General features: G+C 34.0%; 1 protein-coding gene and 2 long non-coding RNA genes across 5 annotated transcripts; 1 reads left to right on the top strand and 2 right to left on the bottom strand.

Moving 5' to 3' along the window:
- The first annotated feature begins 457 nt into the window (after nucleotides 1–457).
- On the top strand, nucleotides 458–11,942 carry LOC149726935 (neutral ceramidase-like). 2 transcript variants are annotated; one of them, XM_089889421.1, is made up of 17 exons: nucleotides 458–596; nucleotides 940–1,069; nucleotides 1,898–2,046; nucleotides 2,466–2,650; nucleotides 3,058–3,212; nucleotides 3,995–4,109; nucleotides 4,615–4,670; nucleotides 5,053–5,201; nucleotides 5,802–5,883; nucleotides 6,382–6,523; nucleotides 6,871–6,993; nucleotides 7,691–7,869; nucleotides 8,685–8,857; nucleotides 9,466–9,634; nucleotides 10,236–10,429; nucleotides 10,706–10,986; nucleotides 11,418–11,942. In XM_089889421.1, the coding sequence occupies exons 1-17, from the start codon at nucleotides 585–587 to the stop codon at nucleotides 11,632–11,634; spliced, it is 2,511 nt and encodes an 836-aa protein (XP_089745547.1). In that variant the 5' UTR covers nucleotides 458–584; the 3' UTR covers nucleotides 11,635–11,942. The 2 variants fall into 2 exon arrangements, with proteins under 2 accessions (XP_089745547.1, XP_089745548.1); XM_089889422.1 differs by lacking the exon at nucleotides 10,706–10,986 and having other exon boundaries at nucleotides 11,418–11,624.
- Nucleotides 3,983–10,855, bottom strand: LOC149726936 (uncharacterized). Its single transcript, XR_016386157.1, has 4 exons — nucleotides 10,721–10,855; nucleotides 7,590–10,446; nucleotides 5,048–6,977; nucleotides 3,983–4,096 (listed from the first exon to the last, which is right to left on the bottom strand). It is a non-coding gene; the product is annotated as an uncharacterized LOC149726936 (long non-coding RNA).
- Nucleotides 11,943–12,708: 766 nt separating the features above from the next.
- Nucleotides 12,709–16,088, bottom strand: LOC149726937 (uncharacterized). Of its 2 annotated transcripts, XR_016386159.1 has the most exons (3): nucleotides 14,057–16,088; nucleotides 13,910–13,994; nucleotides 12,709–13,618 (listed from the first exon to the last, which is right to left on the bottom strand). It is a non-coding gene; the product is annotated as an uncharacterized LOC149726937 (long non-coding RNA). The 2 variants fall into 2 exon arrangements; XR_016386158.1 differs by having other exon boundaries at nucleotides 13,910–16,088.
- Nucleotides 16,089–16,789: the final 701 nt, after the last annotated feature.

Genomic DNA, 16,789 nt, shown 5'->3' on the forward strand with positions numbered 1-16,789 from the left:
GCGTTATAATGAATTATTGTTAGCATCGGTAAAGCTGTTTAAAAAAATGATAAAAGGGTTATTTAAAAAAAATTAGTTTATATAAAATTACAGGAGGTAATCATACTTTAATTTGACTTTAAATTAAAAAAATATATATTTTATAGTTTTAATGCAGTTTTGGGGTTAGTTTATTACATGTGGTGGTCTATTTATTAATATATCTATATAATTGAAAAAGGGATGTGGTAATCTGAAAGTTTTTGATGGAATTAAACAATTTTTCTATAAAAATAAGTATTTAAAAAAAAACTAATATCATAGAATACTAACTTACAGAAAAAAGTAAGTTAGTATTTTGTTCTAACATTGGTAATTTAATCCACATTAGTCTCTTTAATTATCCAAAAATACATATGGGTGTTTCGTGTTTGTCCAGTGCAAAGTTGTTTGGCTAACATTAATATTTAACAAGCTGTGTTAGTTTAATGTTGAAACAATGTTGGGTGTCCTTGTAAAATCACAACTAGTTAATTATCTATCTCAGCAAACCAACATTTATTATCAATTGATGATATAACTGTTTCTGTTTGTCACTAAGAACAATGGATGAAGAGGTAAATTAAATACAATATGTTTCTGAAATAAAATATTAAATTTCTTACTAAAACTATTTTTTGTAGATGTATATGTGTATGATTCAACCGATTTCTTTAATTGTTTTTCGCTCTAAAATCTTGTGTCTTTACTGATTTAAGTAATTTATTTTTTGTAATTTCACTCTGTATTTGTAAAAAAAATAATTTTGAAGTAAGTTTTTTTTCTCACGTTATTTTTTAAGTTATTTCAATCGCTCTATTAGTAGTTAAAGTTGCACAGTTTTAAACGTTGAAAACAAAATTTTTAAATCTTAAGCAATAAAATTGTTGTTCTTACAAAAACTTTGTTTCTATTTTCCAGACTGTTCCAAAAGTTTCAAAAAAAAAATCTCGGCTCTTCCAATTCTTGATTTTGCTTGTTACTGTAGCAATTGTTGCTACTATTTGTGGATTGGTTATTTATTATGTTGGTGTAGTGGGTGATGGACAAGGTACGATACTAATTTGTGCAAAATGTTACCTTTTTATTTTCTATAAAAATAATAAATAATTTTCAAAATATTTTACTCTTTTATTTGTAGTGTACAACTATTTGAAATTTCAAAACAATACTATTTGTGATGTTGTTATATTTTAAGTTTATTCTTTGTAAACCTATTAAATGCATATCTGTTTGGCCCCATGCCGCAGTGGTTATCGTGTCTGCCTTCAACCTAGAGGTTACGAGTTCAAGGTTTGTCTCCGCTACCATTGTGGGCATTTCGCATATGTATCCTTGGGCAAGACAATTAACATAATTGCTCCAACCCAGTGGTCACTAATGGGTTGTCCAAACTGTCAGCCATACCGTAAAACAAAAAGTGTATGAAACAGAACAATTGTGTTATAAGACTGTCATTGCCCCTCTACATGAAGAAAAATAAGTTACGTAGATTCATTCGTTCCCCGCTTGTGTCTGTAAAACTGCAACCCACTTTTCCCAAGAAAGCTTACTCAGTTATTGCTCATGGACACATGAACAGTTTATCATTTCTCAAACCCTATTTATAAATATTTTGTCTTAAGTTAAAAACCCCTGTAATAACTGACAGAAATTTTGAGTACAACAGCCATGCTCTTTAATTGACATTCTTTCCCCAATTTTTATCTAACGTGTTTTAACAACTGCTGTTTTGCTGTTGATTCTCTTCTCTTTGTTCTTTAAATAACATGATCTTCGCTATCGTTTTCGAAGAGATAAATAAAAATTATGTTATAAATAACTTTCTGTTATGTGATGGAGTATTCAATCATATTGTGTATAATAAACATATTTTTAGGCAACACCAATGAACCAGCCCTTGACTCCACCAGTTCTCCAATATTACCAACAACAGACTCTGCTACTTCTCCAATTACTTCATCAGATATTTTCTACATTGGAGCAGCAAGAACAGATGTTACCGGTCCTGTAGTACAAGTTAATATGGTGGGTTGAAAAGATTAAAACAAATAGGCAAAAATTTTGCTTTCTTCTGAAATTACCCACAAACATCTCTTTGTTTTGGAGCAGGGCCTTTTAACCTTTTACAAATTGACCCAAATATTTAGCATAAATTAATGGCAACGATTTAGCAATTCAATTTTTAAATTAATGAAATACACATATGTTTTCAGTAAACAAAACTTGATTTAACGCAACTAAACAAATATTTACAAAAAACTGCAAAAGCTGATTAAATCTTAAAATGTACTGTTCAAAGCGTTTTACTGTTCTAGAGTGTCAGGAAAACGAGTGTGGTTTATAGTGTTATGGTTGAAATAACATAAGTATATTTTTCTTTTAAAAACAACCAAAAAAATATTTTATAGCTTAGAGCATAAATTAAATTTCATTTCACTTTTCAGATGGGTTATGCCCATCCAGAGCAGGTGGCTAATGGACTTCATACACGATTATACAGTCGAGCCTTTGTTGTGGCAGATAAAGAGCTTAACACGAGAGTGGTATTTGTTAGTTTTGATGGCGGGATGACCTCACAACTACTCAAGCTTCAGGTTGTGAAAAAACTGCAGGAAAAACATGGAGACATGTGAGAATAAGAATAATGTAGTAAAGGGATATAGAATATTTTATTAAAGAGAAAAATCAACCCAATAAAAAAAGTTTTCTATTCTACAAATAAACTATTTTTTGTGTATGCTTTAATATGTTGATAGTTTAGTGCTGGGCTTTCCGTCCGTTGTGGCAGGTCACCATTTTTGGGTCACTAACCAGTCTCTCACAAATACAGAATTTTGTTTGATACAATTTTTTTTATTACGTTTACAAACATGAAACAATTGCGCAATTTTTCTCCTATAAATTTCAAAACGGAATTATAAACTTAAAGTTTCTGACTTTTAATGTATAAGTTATCAAGACTTTATTTATTATTCATTTTTCGGTATTTAATTTATTTATTTTTAAACATAAATTAATCATATTTTTGCATGTTAGGTTTTCTGAAAGAAATGTTGTGATTTCTGGCACCCATACACATTCTGGACCCGCTGGTTTCTTCCAATTTCTATTATTTGAAATAACCTCCCTCGGACATGTGGAGCAATCAACCACTGCCTTTGTTGATGGCATTACTGAGAGTATTGAACTGGGTAAGATTGGTTATTTTTAAAGTGTAATATATCCTGGGATTGAATTATTACCTTTTGGCATTCTGCTCAAAACGTTTTATGCATTCATTTATTCATTTAATTTCATACAATTTCATTCAATTTCATTCAATTTCATTCAATTTCATTCAATTTCATTCAATTTCATTCAATTTCATTTATTTATTCATGCTGCACTGTTAAATTATTTGTGGTACATTTTTGGAATTTAAAAAAAAAATTTTTTATATGTACTATCTAGTGCAATGGTTTGGAAGCCTGTCTCTAACCCAGAGGTTACAGGTTTTGGGCTCGGTGCTGCTACTATTGTGGATATAAGTGTCCTTAAGCAAGACACTAAACGTTAATTGATACAAAACCTAGTGGTTCCTTATCAGTTGTCATAATTGTCAGCAAATGCTAATAATAATAAATAAAATAAAACAAATCAATCACCCACAAATTACATACATGATAACTTGTAAGCTGGCACGATGTGTATAAAACAGAATATTCATGTTAAAACAACTATTGTTGCCCTGCCACATGAGGGTAAAATAATTTACATTCATTATTTACATTCCTGTTTAGTTGTCTACTATTTTGGTAACAGTCTACCATACTGTATATAAACATAGAGTTTTTAAGTTTTAAAAATAATGAAGACACATATAATATAAGATATATAGGCCCCTTAATGTATGAACTTATGCCAAACAATGTAATTTTTGCTATATAAACTTAACAATCGCAAAAAAGGTGTCGTAATCAGCTTTTGTTTTCAGCAAACTCAAGATTGGAGCTTGGGAAGATCAGAATTGGAAGTGGTTTGGTAAATGAAGGAAATATAAACAGAAGTCCTACGTCTTATCTTCTTAATCCAGAATCTGAAAGAGCCAGGTTGAGTTTTTCGATTATGGTTTGGTATTTGCCATTTGGTATTTTTATGGGTGGGAACTTGAGCGACTTGTCCATGGTTACTGCACTCATGCCTATAGTCGAGTTTCTGAAGCTAATGTGATGTGTAACTGCAATAAATTCTGCGAATCTGACCCTGATCTGGTGCTCATAGAGTTGAACGATTCTTGTGTAAAAAAAATTCGTCAGGATTTGGTGCTATGAAAACGTAACAGACAAAAATCAAGCAATATCTAGATTCTATTTGAATAAAAGACTGATGATGCAAAATATAAAACTTTTTCTATAAAATAGGTTAGACTTAATACTTTTCTGTTTGGTTTTCATAGCACTAGATCCTAATGTGGTCTGTAGTTCAAAAGAATTTTGGGTTGGTATGGTAACTCAATGTCCCAATGTCCTTTAAATAAGCTAGAAATTAAATTGTCACTGTAACACATACTCAATTTCTTACACTAAAATTGGTTTTAAATTACATCCTACACAGATACACACATGATACAGAGCAGGAAATTACAGTGCTGGGATTCGAAACACTTTCAGGTTTGCCAATATTTTGCTTGAATTGAGTGATTAGAGCATAGATGTCTTCACACTTAAGCAAATATTTATAATTAAATGTTTTATTAATAATAATCAAATATAAATGGCTTGTTTGTCTGCTGAGTATAGCGACCACGCTTATTTTCTTTCAATTAAATGTAAGTATGTTTTTAACTGTAAGCGTGTTTAACTGCTGTTTTGGTTATTCTTACCAGTTAACATTCACAATTTAATTTTTAATTAATATTTGAACACAGACAAATGTGGAGGTTTATTTTTTTTACATCAATTTGTTACAGCTTTGCTCTCTTAAATTACATCAGAATTAATTTCACACAAGATGCATATAAATATTTATTTTTTGTTTTGTTTTTTACCCCAGGAGATCCGGTTGGGATGTTGTCTTGGTACCCCGTCCACCCAACAAGTATGAACTTTACAAACTTGCTTATCAATTCTGACAACAAAGGCAGAGCTTCAACACTATTTGAAAAAATGATGAGAAAACCGGGGGAAACACTGGGTGGGCAGGTATAGAAACACTGTTTTAAATTATTTTTAACTGGCAACACTGGGTGTATTTTAAATTAAAACAGTGTTATCACATAGCATTACAAATTTTAGAGCTTGAAGGTTATCATTTATTATATAATTTAAAACTGAAAACATTGGATTGTGTTGATCAGTGTATTTTTTAACTGGAAAAGAGGACTAAGCATCCATGTTTTTAGTGCAAGGCTGTATAAATACATTTTAAACAGAGTTTAAACAACTTGAGTTAAACCACTGGATTGGAGAAATTGCTATAAGGTGTTTTGCAACACATTCGAACATATCCAAAGTTTACCAAACATATCCAAATTTATTCAACATTTAGTTGAAACTAACTGTACCAAAATCTCATCATTTTTTGCTTTTTTTGTATAATACTTATTTAGTTTTAACTTCTTTACATGAATGTAACTCTATCCTTGTGTGGCCAAAAAATTCCAGTCGTTATAATACGGGTGTTCCATTTTATACACGGCTTGCTAGCTTACGAGTTACCATATATGTTACTTTGTGGGTAAATATTTTCGGGAGATTTTTTTTTCTATATTGTATGGCTGACAAAAGATTGTAATGTCATAGGAAAGTTTTGTTGCTGCTTTTGCCCAGGCAAATTTGGGTGACGTTTCTCCAAGAACTAAAGGTCCAATTTGTTTTGACACAGGTAAGCAAAATTGCTTTCAACCCAAATATTAAGCAGTAATCAAAACACACACTTAAATGTAACACTTAAAGATACTAGTTTAAAACAACATTTCACCCAACTTTTTATAAGCGTAGAATGAAAATGAATTAACTACAATAGTAATCAAAAGTCTTTGTGAATCATACTAGTAGCTGACGCAACCAATTCTAATAAATATCAATATAAAGAAAACAACCAAGGAAGTTACGGAAAAAAACAAACAATGGGTATAAAGTTCTGTATAATAATATTTAGATATCAATTTTTTGTAGTGAAAAGTATGAATGAATGTAATCTACTTTATCTTCGCGTGGCCGGAAAACGACAGTCGTTATAACATGGGTGTTCTGTTTCATACACCTTGTGCCAGCATCTTCTAATTTAGGTATAACTTATTTTAGGTTGCTAAAATAAGTATTAATTCTAATTCTGTAGTAATGATACTTCTGCTATACTTCTCATAATGCAATAACACAGGTTTGGAATGTGAGCCGTTATCATCTACCTGCAATGGAAGATCACAAAACTGCACAGGGTTTGGTCCAGGAAAAGATATGTTTGATTCAACAGATATTATCGCTCGAAGACAGCTGGATGCAGCAAAAGGCGTTTATGAAAGGTAGTTATTTCATATAACCATTTTACCCACTTTAATTACTATTTTTCAATCGTAGGTCGTTGTTATTATTGTTGTTTTTCAAAACCGTACATTTTTTTAATCAGTGTTTTATAAGGCTGTATTTGTTTTAAACTTTGCTAGAATGTTTTTTACTGTTGTTTTGTCTTGTTTTTAGTTTTTTTTTAAATGCTACTTTTATTAATAAATGTAAACTTTAAAATTAAGCTTCAATCAACAAATAAAACGTATTTATTCAAAAAAAAGATATTTTTTATACAATTTAGGTTCATACCCAAAAATTGTATATTTGTATATCACATCCTGTATTTTAACAATTGTAACCTTAGTGCCACTGAAGTGCTTGATGGTCCAGTGAGTTGGGTACACCAGTATGTGGATATGACAAGTCAGTCAATTAAACTAGATGATGGAACAACTGCGAATACTTGTAAACCTGGCATGGGATATAGGTTAGAATATTAACTATATATAATGAAAGTTGGTCATCTTTCATGTAGAGTATTTATTCTTTTGTTGGGAAACCAATATTCAGTAAAATAAATTTTTTTCACGGTAAGCGTGTTTCCTGTCTTTTTATTTAAAATATTTCTAAATCTTCGCTACCGTAATCGAAGAGACAAATAAACTTATTATATAGTACTGCGGGGGAAGATGGGACACCTTTAGATCATAATATCCAAAAATCCTGATTGTGTTTTAAACATTTAACAACGGTTTATGAGAGTTGTGAGGATACGGTTTTATAATACTTTGAATGTTCTTTGTTTACTACCAAATGGGACGAGAAAATAGAATGAAAAGGTGTCACATCTTCCCCCACCCTACTGTATTATATTATTATTAAATAAAAATCAAATTTGAAACTCTTTTTTAAAACTATGTTCAAGCAAAAACCGTTTTATATTTCTGTTTTGTGCTTGTTTTACATTTTTGTGTCTTAATTTCACACTGATTTATGGTAGGTCCGATTTTATTTAAATTTCCAATTAATTATCAAAAACTCTATTTTAAAATAATGTTTAAGAAAAAAACGTTTATATTTTACATTTATGTTTTGTATTTGTATTTCATTCTTTGTGTCTTAATTTCACACTCTTTTGTGGTAGGTCGAATTTTATCTAAATTTCCAATTGATTATTTTGAAAGTTTTGCTGCGGGATGCACCGATGGAGCAGGAGCTTTTGACTTTGTCCAAGGAATGACACGCGGCACTGCTTTTTGGAACACAATTCGAGACACCCTTGCCAAGTTTATCTGCACTGTTGAACCACCTAAAGAATATTATGACTGCCATAAACCAAAACCTGTATTGCTACCAACTGGATGTAAGTATCTTAATTGTCAGATACTAAATTTACAGGTATCTCAGTTTGTGCCATGTATAATGCAGATTTTCCTGCTGGCCTAAACAAGCTTTTTTATATTTTTACGTTCAATGGAGCCGTGGCATAGTGGTTTGGGCGCCTGCCTCTAACTCATAGGTAATAAGTTCAAGGCTCATCTTTGCCAATGGGTCGTCCAAATTATCAACCATACAAAAAAACAAATAAAAAAATCGCTCCAAAAATAATCTCCCACAAAGTAACATACATGGAACTCATAAGCTGGCACGAGGTGTATGAAACAAGACACCTGTGTTACAATGATTGTGGTTTTCCAGCCACCCGAGGATAAATTAAGTTACATGCATTCATTCATTCAACTGAAAAGTTACCTCATTAACACCAAAAATTCAACTGCCTCCTTTTCTGGCATTGCTAAACAAGTTACATGATAAAACAGTTATGTAACAGTAACCTCATTGAGGCGTAAAGGCTTATGGCCAATAACAACTATAACAAAAAGCAATTTGTGTCACTAGTTTACTTTATATAAATTTGACTATATAATTTACTCAAGTGTTGATATAAGGGGGAACTGATTGGTATGACAATTATTTTCCAAATATACGCCAATCTAAATTGGAAATAAATGGTGTTTTAAGGGTTATTGGTCCTAGTGGTCACTAATGCATTTGTTAAAAAAAGCAAACACAAGGATATAGCACACCCAGTTATAACGACTGCCATTGCCTGCAACGTGAAATAGGTGTAATTTATTCATTCCTTCCTAACTACAAAACACATGAACTTCATGCCAGACATGGACATACCATATGAGTGGCACCCTACTACAGTGGATATACAATTACTAAGGATAGGTCAACTTGTGATAGCAGCTGTACCTGGTGAGTACACAACTATGGCAGGACGGAGACTTAAAGAGAAAATTCACATGGAAGCAATCAGTCAAGGAATGGGGGAAAATACAAAGGTTTTTTGATATATTTGTGTCCAATAATGACAATTGGCTTAATTAGCAAGTACTGTCTTTTTAAATTACCAAGAATCTTGTTTTGTTCATTAATTAGAAAACTAGGCACTTTGCTATAACCTCTAGGTATCTTTTTCTGATAAGTTATTTAATCTAACCTGCTAAATACTTGTTTAAAATTTTCTAACATGGTAATTTTTACATATTCAATTGATGTTGCCCACATACACCAGATACTCGTCCGGCGCCGTGGAGTAGTGGTTAGCGCGCCTGCCTGTAACCATTAGGTAATTGGTTCAAGGCTCGTCGCTGCTACCATTGTGGCCCTGTGGGCGTATGTGTCTTTGGGCAAGACACTTAACGACAATTGCTCCAACCCAGTGGTCACTAATGGGTTGTCCAAATTAGCAGCCATACATAAAAAAAATGAAAAAATCCCCAAAAAATAATCACCCACAAAGTAACATACATGGTAACTAGTAAGCTGGCACGAGGTGTTAAACCCGTGTGATAACGACTGTCGTTTTCCGGCCACGCGAGGATGAAGTAAGTTACATTCATTCATTCATTCATACTATCATTCAATTTAAACATTTCATATTTGACAGGTCGTGCTTGCTGGCTTAACCAACGTTTACACTCATTACATCACAACCCCTGAGGAATATGCAGCACAAAGATATGAGGCAGCATCCACAATATTCGGACCTCACACTTTCCAGGTCTACCAAGAAAAATTCTCGGACTTAGTATTTCCCCTTGTCAGCGGAAATAAAGGTAAAGAGAATCGGGGTTTTTAAATGGACTAAATGCTAAAAATTATTTTCAGTGTTTGGTGAAGTTGCGAAGTGGTATGTGTATTTTTTTACAAGTTATATATAGTACTGTGGAGTAAGATCTTTAGCACATATTATCCAAATATCCGGATCGTGTTTTAAACAATTAACAAGGGTCTATGGGAGGCCTGGGGAATCAACAATGTGCTATTAGGTTTTTGTAGCATTTAACTTCTCACACCTTTTGGATAATGGCCAGTGGTGTAGTAGCGTGGGGAAGATGAGACACCTTTTCATTCATTTTTCTCGTCTCATTTGGTAGTAAACAAAGAGTTATAAAACCCTATCTTCCTGGCTTCCATAGACCGTTGTTAATTGTTTGAAACACAATCAGGATAATGGATATTATGTGCTAAAGGTGTCCCATCTTACTTACACCCCACAGTACTATGTATAGTTTATAATTGAATGTAGCTTTGGTACCTTCATGTTCGCTTATGAGTTACCACATATGTAACTCAACACTCATATATATCGAACTCAACATTGTTTGGTAACAATGCATGTGCCTTCAAGCAATAATGCGTATCTTTCTTTTACAGACGACGTTGACCTAGGACCATCGCCGGAGCTAAAACAAGCGAACCAATCTCGCATCGCACCTTTACCTGGCCCCGACAAAGTGCCCGCTGGGGTAAATTTCGGTGACATCATTGATGACGTGAATGCTACGTACAGCACAGATGATGTTGTGGTTGTGAAATTCCATGCAGCTAACCCAAGACACGACATGAAGGTATTGTGACGTAATGACTGAATGAATGTAACAGAAAATGACAGTAGTTATAACACGAGAGTGCGAGCTGTTCATACACCTACCAGCTTACGAGTTACCATGTATGTTACTTTGTGGGTGATTATCTTTTGGGAGTTTTTCTTTTTTAATGTATTTCTGATAATTTGGACAACCCATTAGCGACCACTGGGCTGGAGCAATTGCCGTTAAGTGTCTTGTCCAGCGACACATGTAAAATAAAAGCAAAAACCTCTAAAATTGTACTAAACGTCACAGTTAGGTTCTACGTACCTTGAAGTTGAGAGACTCGTCGGCAGGGCATGGAAAACGGTGTACACAGACGCAGATTGGTCGACCAAGTTTTCTTGGGAAGAAAAGAATTCAATAGCGCCTCCAGCGGACCTCACTCTTTTCACGACGTTAAGTGACGTGGTGGCGGAGGCGACGGGTGTCAGGTTCGATATAGATCTGGCTCGCCAACTTCACGAAAGCGGAGTTTTATTCACCGGAAATGACGTCAATGATGATGACGTCATAGCCCAAGAAGTCCGACACAGGTAAAGTGTGACGTAACTGGAAAAATATTCGAAGTAACCAAAGGATACCGGGTTCGACGTTCGATGCTGCTACCATTCCTGGGCAGGACAGATAACGGTCGTACATAAATATTTACCCACGAGTTTACATACGTGGTGATCCGAAAGCGTGTTATACAGGGTGTATATAATCGAACACACTGTTATGCCGTTGTTTCGCCACGCGAGGGAGAATAAGTGCTATTTATTTGTTAACTTAAAAAAATGATAAAAGACAAAAAATAATCACCCGCAAAGTAACATACTGGTTAACTCGTAAGTTGGTACGAGGTGTATGAAACAGAACCACCGTGTTGAACTACTGTCGTTTTCCGGCCACGCGAGGATAAAGTAAGTTACACTCATCCATTCATTCATTTTTGATAACAACAGTATTTTTATTGTCTATTAAGATTGTTGCAAAATATGTGGGATCAAAACGTGCTGCGCAGAGAACAAACGAACTACGCTGACGTCACAGCCGTCGAAAGTTACGTCACAATCGAGTGGGATATACCAGTCGACGAAGCAAGCGGGACGTACAGGATAGTTTACCATGGTGACTATATGGATGTAGACGGGTCAATCACACCGTTTACAGGAACTACAAGCGAATTTGATGTAGCTTAATATTTATATTAACAAACATATATTATAGAGTCGAGAAAGACAGGACACCTTTAGCACATAATATCCAAATATCCTGATCGTGTTTTTAACAATTAACAACAGTCTATAGAAGTCCCAAGGATACGGTTTTATAATTCTTTGATTGTTATTTGTTTACTACCGAATGGGACGAGAAAATATTGTGGAAAGGTGTCCTATCTTTCCCCATCCCACTATATTATATTTCTCACGTTTAATTTATCGTCACATTTCACATTTTGCAATATTTCGATTCTGTAAATACAAAAAGCCATTTTCGCTCTGTAAAATTCTATATTTACCACCAAATGGGACGAGAAAACGATGAAAGCATGTCCCATCTTACCTCACCCTACTACATTTAAATATTTTATTGACACATTTAAAAAAAAAATATTGACTATAGACGTTTTAAATTTCAAATGAACACATTTCGCAATCGTTTCGGACATTTTTCTCGCCTTTCTGAATGAGAGCGGCCATGCTTCAACCATTTTGTGACGTGATTTGTCACATGGGTAGTACACTTCTCATTTTGTTCGCCACGCAATTTCAAATCAGTTTTATGATTTTCACGGTGTTTGAGCTGGAATATCTTTGGTTATACAGAACCGATTGAAACAATTAAGGTGTCGTTGGAATTAGAAAAACACACTCTGTCAATTAAAGCGATGTACATTTCGGCTGTGTTTAGGCCCTTTAAGTGTCTTTGCTACTAATTGACAACACTTTATAGAAATATATTAAAACACACATAACGTTAACGGGCTGTGCTAGATTCTCTGAGACGTAAACTTTAAATAAAGTCGGGTAGAGAAGATGGGACACCTTTTCATTCTACTTTCTCGTCCCATTTCGTCTCGTCATTACTTTCTCGTCCCATTTCGTAAAAACAAAGAATACTTAAAGAACTATAAAACCGTATCCGCACCATTCCCATAGACCGGCTCCCGCCTGTTAGACTGTTTTTTAGGATTTAAAATTTATCCCATCGTACCCCATGTCCCAACTTACCCCGCCATGCTGTATAAACTAAAATTTAGTAAATTGTTTATACAATTTAAACATTGTATTTCAGTACATACATATAGCCTAAGGCCGTAAGCAATATAGTTATAAGAATGTTGTACAAATGGGTATATATAGGCTGCGATAAATTACAAAGCGCGACTACATCGATAATATTGAAACTTAGAGAAAAACAACACAAATAAACGCATGGAAAATTTACAGGGAACACAAGTTTTATATGGCAAAATGTTTCAAAAAAGTCTTTCGGTATCGTATTACAAACTAACATTGAAGCATTAATATAAGTGATAGTCCTATAAACAACGGTCAGAAAGTTGTTTTTAACAGAAACATTGTTCTGTGTAAACAAATTATCGCATGCGTGAACAGTTTCATTAATTTAAGCCAATTCCAACATAGCAAATTCCAGCATGATTCGTTATGTTCTTTTTTTTAATAAAGTTTTCTTCTCCATGCATCTGCGTCCGTACAATGTGTAAACCATTTGACTAAATGCGTAGGAATGCCAAGTTCTCTAAAAACGTAAACGTATTTGTGTAATGAAAGACACCATTTCTCTTCCCTAACCTCGATTAAGCCATAAACAATTGATGAGCGGACACGCCCTGTTTGGATAACCACCATTCCTGCGCTAATCGTAATCTCTTCTTGGTAGAGATTTTTATACTTTTCCAAGGTGGCATAGTCGCCGCTCAAAGTGAAAGCAATGTAACGGTTGGAAAACTGGTGTTCTTGAAACGGATGGAAATGTAGGCTTGAAATATCGTCAACCCAAATACCATCGGGGAAAGCACCAGATAACGCGTTATGAACGTACATAGAATAATAAGTAAAAACAGAGCAGCCAGAAGGCACGTGTAAAGCTTCAACGCGGCCATTGATATTTCCATTTTCATGACATTCATCGATTTGAATTCTCCATAGCGTGGTAGAACTATAGGGGTCAAGGTTGAAAGAACACATCATCACATTTTTATTATAATAACCTCTTGGGCGAGAAGGACGAGCTTTAAATGAAAATGACCACATTTTCCCAGTCGTATATACTTTTGTTCAATCCTTAGTAACAAAGATTACCTAATCTACCTCACAAACAATTTTTATCTATTTTGTTTTGTCGCAACAAAAACAAACAAGTTCTGTTAACAACAAAGATTAACCTCGATGTATTATTAATCCTTAAATGTCAAAATAGATCTCAAATATAAATAATATATAGGCCTACCGAGAAGTTCAAAAACTAAACCAGCCAACCATCATCGGTTCTCGAAGCTTGGGAAATATTCAAAACAACTTTGAATTGGTCGTTTCTAAAAATATAATAGTAAAAAAAGCAAAGTGAAAAATTAAAACAAAGCAAGTTGTGTACTACCATATCATGTATATAGACTTGTTTCAACGCGTACGACCTCGATAATGGATATTTCTTTTCCATTCGCTTGTTCAAATGACTCGAAACTACTTTCTCGCTTCCCTTCATTCTTTCTTCACAATACCTTTCCTTAATGGTCTAGTCTAGTCGAACAAACAGCGAAGTAGAAAGAAATTTAAACATTTAAAAAAAATTTTGACTATAGACGTTTTAAATTTCAAATGAACACATTTCGCAATCGTTTCGGACATTTTTCTCGCCTTTCTGAATGAGAGCGGCCATGCTTCAACAATTTTGTGACGTGATTTGTCACATGGGTAGTACACTTCTCATTTTGTTCGCCACGCAATTTTAAATCAGTTTTATGATTTTTACGGTGTTTGAGCTGGAATATCTTTGGTTATACAGAACCGATTGAAACAATTAAGGTGTCGTTGGAATTAGAAAAACACACTCTGTCAATTAAAGCGATGTACATTTCGGCTGTGTTTAGGCCCTTTAAGTGTCTTTGCTACTAATTGACAACACTTTATAGAAATATATTAAAACACACATAACGTTAACGGGCTGTGCTAGATTCTCTGAGACGTAAACTTTAAATAAAGTCGGGTAGAGAAGATGGGACACCTTTTCATTCTACTTTCTCGTCCCATTTCGTCTCATCATTACTTTCTCGTCCCATTTCGTAAAAACAAAGAATACTTAAAGAACTATAAAACCGTATCCGCACCATTCCCATAGACCGGCTCCCGCCTGTTTGACTGTTTTTTAGGATTTAAAATTTATCCCATCGAACCCCAGGTCCCAACTTACCCCGCCATGCTATATAAACTAAAATTTAGTAAATTGTTTATACAATTTAAACATTGTATTTCAGTACATACATACATATAGCCTAAGGCCGTAAGCAATATAGTTATAAGAATGTTGTACAAATGGGTATATATAGGCTGCGATAAATTACAAAGCGCGACTACATCGATAATATTGAAACTTAGAGAAAAACAACACAAATAAACGCATGGAAAATTTACAGGGAACACAAGTTTTATATGGCAAAATGTTTCAAAAAAGTCTTTCGGTATCGTATTACAAACTAACATTGAAGCATTAATATAAGTGATAGTCCTAAACAACGGTGAGAAAGTTGTTTTTAACAGAAACATTGTTCTGTGTAAACAAATTATCGCATGCGTGAACAGTTTCATTAATTTAAGCCAATTCCAACATAGCAAATTCCAGCATGATTCGTTATGTTCTTTTTTTTTAATAAAGTTTTCTTTCCCATGCATCTGCGTCCGTACAATGTGTAAACCATTTGACTAAATGCGTAGGAATGCCAAGTTCTCTAAAAACGTAAACGTATTTGTGTAATGAAAGACACCGTTTCTCTTCCCTAACCTCGATTAAGCCATAAACAATTGATGAGCGGACACGCCCTGTTTGGATAACCACCATTCCTGCGCTAATCGTAATCTCTTCTTGGTAGAGATTTTTATACTTTTCCAAGGTGGCATAGTCGCCGCTCAAAGTGAAAGCAATGTAACGGTTGGAAAACTGGTGTTCTTGAAACGGATGGAAATGTAGGCTTGAAATATCGTCAACCCAAATACCATCGGGGAAAGCACCAGATAACGCGTTATGAACGTACATAGAATAATAAGTAAAAACAGAGCAGCCAGAAGGCACGTGTAAAGCTTCAACGCGGCCATTGATATTTCCATTTTCATGACATTCATCGATTTGAATTCTCCATAGCGTGGTAGAACTATAGGGGTCAAGGTTGAAAGAACACATCATCACATTTTTATTATAATAACCCCTTGGGCGAGAAAGACGAGCTTTAAATGAAAATGACCACATTTTCCCAGTCTTATATACTTTTGTTCAATCCTTAGTAACAAAGATTACCTAATCTACCTCACAAACAATTTTTATCTATTTTGTTTTGTTGCAACAAAAACAAACAAGTTCTGTTAACAACAAAGATTAACCTCGATGTATTATTAATCCTTAAATGTCAAAATAGATCTCAAATATAAATAATATATAGGCCTACCGAGAAGTTCAAAAACTAAACCAGCCAACCATCATCGGTTCTCGAAGCTTGGGAAATATTCAAAACAACTTTGAATTGGTCGTTTCTAAAAATATAATAGTAAAAAAAGCAAAGTGAAAAATTAAAACAAAGCAAGTTGTGTACTACCATATCATGTATATAGACTTGTTTCAACGCGTACGACCTCGATAATGGATATTTCTTTTCCATTCGCTTGTTCAAATGACTCGAAACTACTTTCTCGCTTCCCTTCATTCTTTCTTCACAATACCTTTCCTTAATGGTCTAGTCTAGTCGAACAAACAGCGAAGTAGAAAGAAATTTAAACATTTAAAAGAAAAAAATACTCGGGGGGTGGGGGACAGACCAAGCGAATAATGAAACACCGAAGTTTTCGCTTGTTTATGCTCTGTGATAGGGCATTCTATGGCATGGCCTACTCAATACACGGCCTAGGAATACACCGAAACTGCTCAGAAAATAAGAGGCCTATTGACGCGAATAATGCCCATTATAATACATTGTTACGTCACGGTTTTATGAATGGATTTTGCTGTCTGGCTGTAGTTTTTGCATCAAATAACAGTTTATTTACCATTCCCGGTTAAATTACCTTATTTTTCGGGTTATTTTATCAACATCTTATATTTTTTATAAATGTTTAAGCATGACTA

Source organism: Ciona robusta, chromosome 12 (genome assembly GCF_009617815.1).
Source record: "Ciona robusta chromosome 12, ASM961781v2".
Taxonomy (NCBI): domain Eukaryota; kingdom Metazoa; phylum Chordata; class Ascidiacea; order Phlebobranchia; family Cionidae; genus Ciona; species Ciona robusta.